The sequence below is a fragment of the Frankliniella occidentalis genome, unplaced genomic scaffold (genome assembly GCF_000697945.3).
Source record: "Frankliniella occidentalis isolate FOCC.00 unplaced genomic scaffold, Focc_3.1 Scaffold141, whole genome shotgun sequence".
Lineage (NCBI taxonomy): Eukaryota > Metazoa > Arthropoda > Insecta > Thysanoptera > Thripidae > Frankliniella > Frankliniella occidentalis.
This window is the reverse complement of record NW_026267268.1, coordinates 562,703-566,488: the sequence shown is the minus strand read 5'-3', so window position 1 is coordinate 566,488 and position 3,786 is coordinate 562,703. Positions and strand designations below refer to the sequence as shown.

Genomic DNA, 3,786 nt, shown 5'->3' with positions numbered 1-3,786 from the left:
CACCTCCAGAATGTCAATAAACCCTGTGAAAGGCGGCCATATCAGACCTATCAGACATTTGTTTATTCTAGAAGCTAGCATGTGATATCATTCGTCAGATATTCATTCAGTGATGTCATATAATATGTTCTAAAAAGCTACTATGTGATATTTAATGACATATATTCATTTAGGTATATCACAATGATATGTTCAAAAATTGTAGAATCGATATCTTCGGTTCATGTTCACATTAGGGAGAAGGTTCAGGACATTTCAAAAAGACAGCATGAGCAGGGGAGCAAATTCAAAAGACATGCCTATATTATTTCACTATTTATTGTTACTAATCACTTTCACTGTCTGACACAACATTCTCATCATTACTCCACATATTTTCTTCTTCTTCATCCTCCACCTCATTATCATCATCTTGCTGTTTCTTCTCTTCCTCCTTCTGCTTCTTTTTCTCCTCCCGTTCCTGGTGGCTGAAACATAAAATATAGAAATTTGAAATTGGAAAGCATGAACAATTTAGATATATAACCTGCTTATTAGCTAAGTGGCTCTGACACATCTGAAGGATCAAAATAGTGAAAGTATTTGAACATTACTTCAACATTTTCCACAACCTCAAGATGATATATGAACATCTTTATTTGTAATGGGCAATGACAGGATGTGATTGTCCCCCTAAGACACAAAGGAAGTAACGTGCATTTCTTAATTACTGATAATTCCCAATTTATATTAATATTTAAAACAGTACTGATACTTAGAGTCTGAAAAGACTGAAAGAATTGATTTATAAGAGCCAATGAAGTGTTTGGACACTAATAATTTGCCACAGAAATCAAATCAAATTTTCCTTTGATTGTTGATTCTCTTACACATTAAAAATTAACGCTCTAAAAATTCCCTGCACATTGGGTTAAATTACGTTGCTAGAGAAAATAAGAAATTTAATTTCTGTGTTCTCAAATGCAATTCTGACAGATAAAAATTTTAATTTCTATCCCCTGAAAAATGCTTTTAACAAAAACTTAGATAAAATACAAATACTCTATATGAGTTTTCAATCCACAGCATACCCCTCACAGACACTATTTTCAGTGTAGCCTCCCCTTTAATGCACTCTATTGTAACACATTACTTAGATACGTACTTTTTGAATTTGCCAATGGCCTGGCGCAGGTGGTCCTTAACAGATAATATCAAGTCAGCCTCGGGTGCTTGGGCTGCCACCAAGACCCCCTTAGATGATGTTCTCCTAACAGCGGCTTCAAAAAATGACAAGGCAATTTTAGAGAAGTAAAACCAGATATTCAAGACAGCATATGGTGCAAATACCTACTGAATAGTGCCGCTGTAAAACTCTGCTTTTGGTGTTAAACTCTGCCTTGGTGTTAAATTTGGGCATTGCTGCACGGCCCCTGATGGCAGCCCGTGGGGCCATCTCGTCGCAGCACCGCCTCATCATTCCTGCCCTTCCCTGCAGTACACAGGCGGTCGAACGAATGGTTCGGAACGTAACCATCGCTTCGGCCACAGTGGTGGGAGAAGAACGGAGAGAAGGGCAGATACGGGCTGCCATCAGGGGCCGGGCAGCAATGCTTAAAATTTAACACCAAGGGGCAGTTTAACGCCCCTTACGAAAGTTAAGTAAGCACGTAAAACCAAGCCCGGGTGGGTGGGTGGGCGGGGCTCGAAGTGCAGGCACCTCCTCGTGGTGAGCCCTGGGTTAGCAAAGCACTAGGCTATGTTAAGCTATGACCTGCCCAACTTAACCCTTTTCCAAATAACAATGCATTGCCATGCACACACGGCGCCTCCTCAATTTCCCAAAATTCTGACCCGGCTCCTGCCCTACCTACTCCCCTCAAACAGCCTACGGCTGTCGGAAAATTCGCCCACTACTGGTTCACCTCCTGGTGGTTACAGACCACCCGTCAGACCACCCCCGGTCTGCCCAGGACCCGTATCCTGGCCCCAGAGCCGGGTTAAAAAACGACTTTGAGCGTTTTTTGAGTAATTTGGTACAAATGTCGCTGTAAAAACGGCCTAAAACGGTCCTCCCACGGCCGGTCACAGGTGGAAAACTTTTTTTAGATATATAAGACACATATGCCACTCTTAAAGCGTTTCAGTACTGCTTTGAAATATTTTTTAATCGAATTATTCGATTTTAGTGCAAAATAGTGAAATTTCTCAACTTTGAGGCGAGGTAGGAACCTGAAGCCCTTGTCTCAGCGAAAAAACAAGGTCGGTTCCGGAAACTACATCGAAAATGGCTTGAAGTGAGGGGGACCCGTTTTTCAAATTCGAAAGTCGACCGAGTACGCTGCACCCTAGTGCTAACTCGCCCCAATTAAAATGAATTTTTGAATAGGTTTGCAGTTATTTATTTAGAGGGATGGCCTTTTAACTGGGAGCTCGGTTGGTCTAATTTAGCCCGGTTTGACTCCTGAGTCACATATGTAGCTCTAAATTCATTAAACGAATATTATGCGGTACTGTTCTCACAGTGCGTGGCGTAGAAAATCGACCCCTAGATCACACATGTGCCTCAAAATACTCAAAGCCAACAGTATGGGGTACCTTTCTCACGGTGCCCAATGGTACCCTACGAGTCAGGCAGTGTGAGACAAGTACCCAAGGGTCATTTTAAGCAATCCTACCTGTGTATACGGTACTTCCCTTGAACCATAGAATCGATTCCCATCAAGCCGAGACCTGTTAAAAAACATTGTGCCCTAAATGGGTCAAAACAGCCCAAAATATGACCAAATATTACCCAAACAGGTTTTATTTTGCCATTCTTTGCCATTTTCTGCAGTGTGTGGCGGCCGAGTGCAGAGGTGGCATAGTGATAGTGCCATTAAATTAGAATGGGGCGAGATTTTGAAAATTTGGTCGATTGGGGCGAGTTGGCAAAAACTTGCATCCGGAACTCGCCTCAAAATCGGGGCGAGTTGGTCTCGGGGCGAGTTGTACCTGGGGCGAGTTAGCTGGGGCGAGATGTACGGCACCCGAATAGAACATTGTTCTCCATTCACACAGTTTTCACAGGAATGCACGAAGTCATCTGAATCTTCTAATTCATGCTCGCCCAGTTTGATAGCACTCCACTCAGTGGGCTTAGAGATGGCGTCAGAGGAGGTGGATGGGGTGGATGAGGAAGCAACAGGTGCGGAAGTCTGAACTTCAGAAGTTCTTTGAGAGGCAGTAGCTTTCGCAAAAAGTTCCCTTCTGTACTTGGCTGAGAGCTCGTGCAACGACTTCTTAGACTTTTCCATATTGAAATAACCGTGAAATAACCAAGCACTCACCTTAGCCAATCAGATGTGGAGTCAGATGCCATGGTACCAAAATAATGTAGCCCCTTTGATTCCCTTCACTTATTGCTGTAAATTGAAAAGGAAAAGAACAGACGATAAGCAACAGGACACACAGATAATGTCAAGGCGCAGTCACTTGTGAACACCAAAAGCAGTACATAACTATTTTATCTTTTGCCATTAATACTGATACAGCTATTGAAGGTTATACAGCTAAACTCATTTTAAAGCACAATGCTCAACCTATCTTTGCAAAAGCTAACCCATTACCATTTGGCATGGAAAAACCAGTCAATGAAGTGTTAGATAGTTGGATCAATTCAGGTTAAGCCGTGAGAGTCAGAGTGGCGGAGTGGGCTTCACCCGGTTTTGCAGTTCCTAAAAAGGACGGTAAGGTTCGTTATGTGGTGGATTTCAAACGTACGCTGAATCCTCAGCTTCGGGTGGATTATTATCCTTTACCAACCCC

General features: G+C 42.6%; 1 protein-coding gene across 1 annotated transcript; it reads right to left on the bottom strand.

The window, feature by feature from the left end:
* Positions 1-261: 261 nt before the first annotated feature.
* Positions 262-1,435, bottom strand: LOC127750147 (PR domain zinc finger protein 2-like). Its single transcript, XM_052270849.1, has 3 exons — positions 1,330-1,435; positions 1,145-1,259; positions 262-467 (listed from the first exon to the last, which is right to left on the bottom strand). Exons 1-3 carry the CDS (start codon positions 1,433-1,435, stop codon positions 326-328), a joined length of 363 nt encoding a protein of 120 aa, XP_052126809.1. The 3' UTR covers positions 262-325.
* Between the last annotated feature and the right edge of the window lie 2,351 nt (positions 1,436-3,786).

What these genes read in the sequence shown, in the direction of transcription:
- LOC127750147 (XM_052270849.1), bottom strand. Translation starts at nt 1,435, where the DNA reads ATGGCCCCACGGGCTGCCATCAGGGGCCGTGCAGCAATGCCCAAATTT. An exon ending in ACAGCGGCACTATTCAGTAG is followed by an intron (nt 1,260 to 1,329) that starts GTATTTGCACCA and finishes CATTTTTTGAAG; the next exon opens with CCGCTGTTAGGAGAACATCA. An exon ending in GCCATTGGCAAATTCAAAAA is followed by an intron (nt 468 to 1,144) that starts GTACGTATCTAA and finishes TTTATGTTTCAG; the next exon opens with CCACCAGGAACGGGAGGAGA.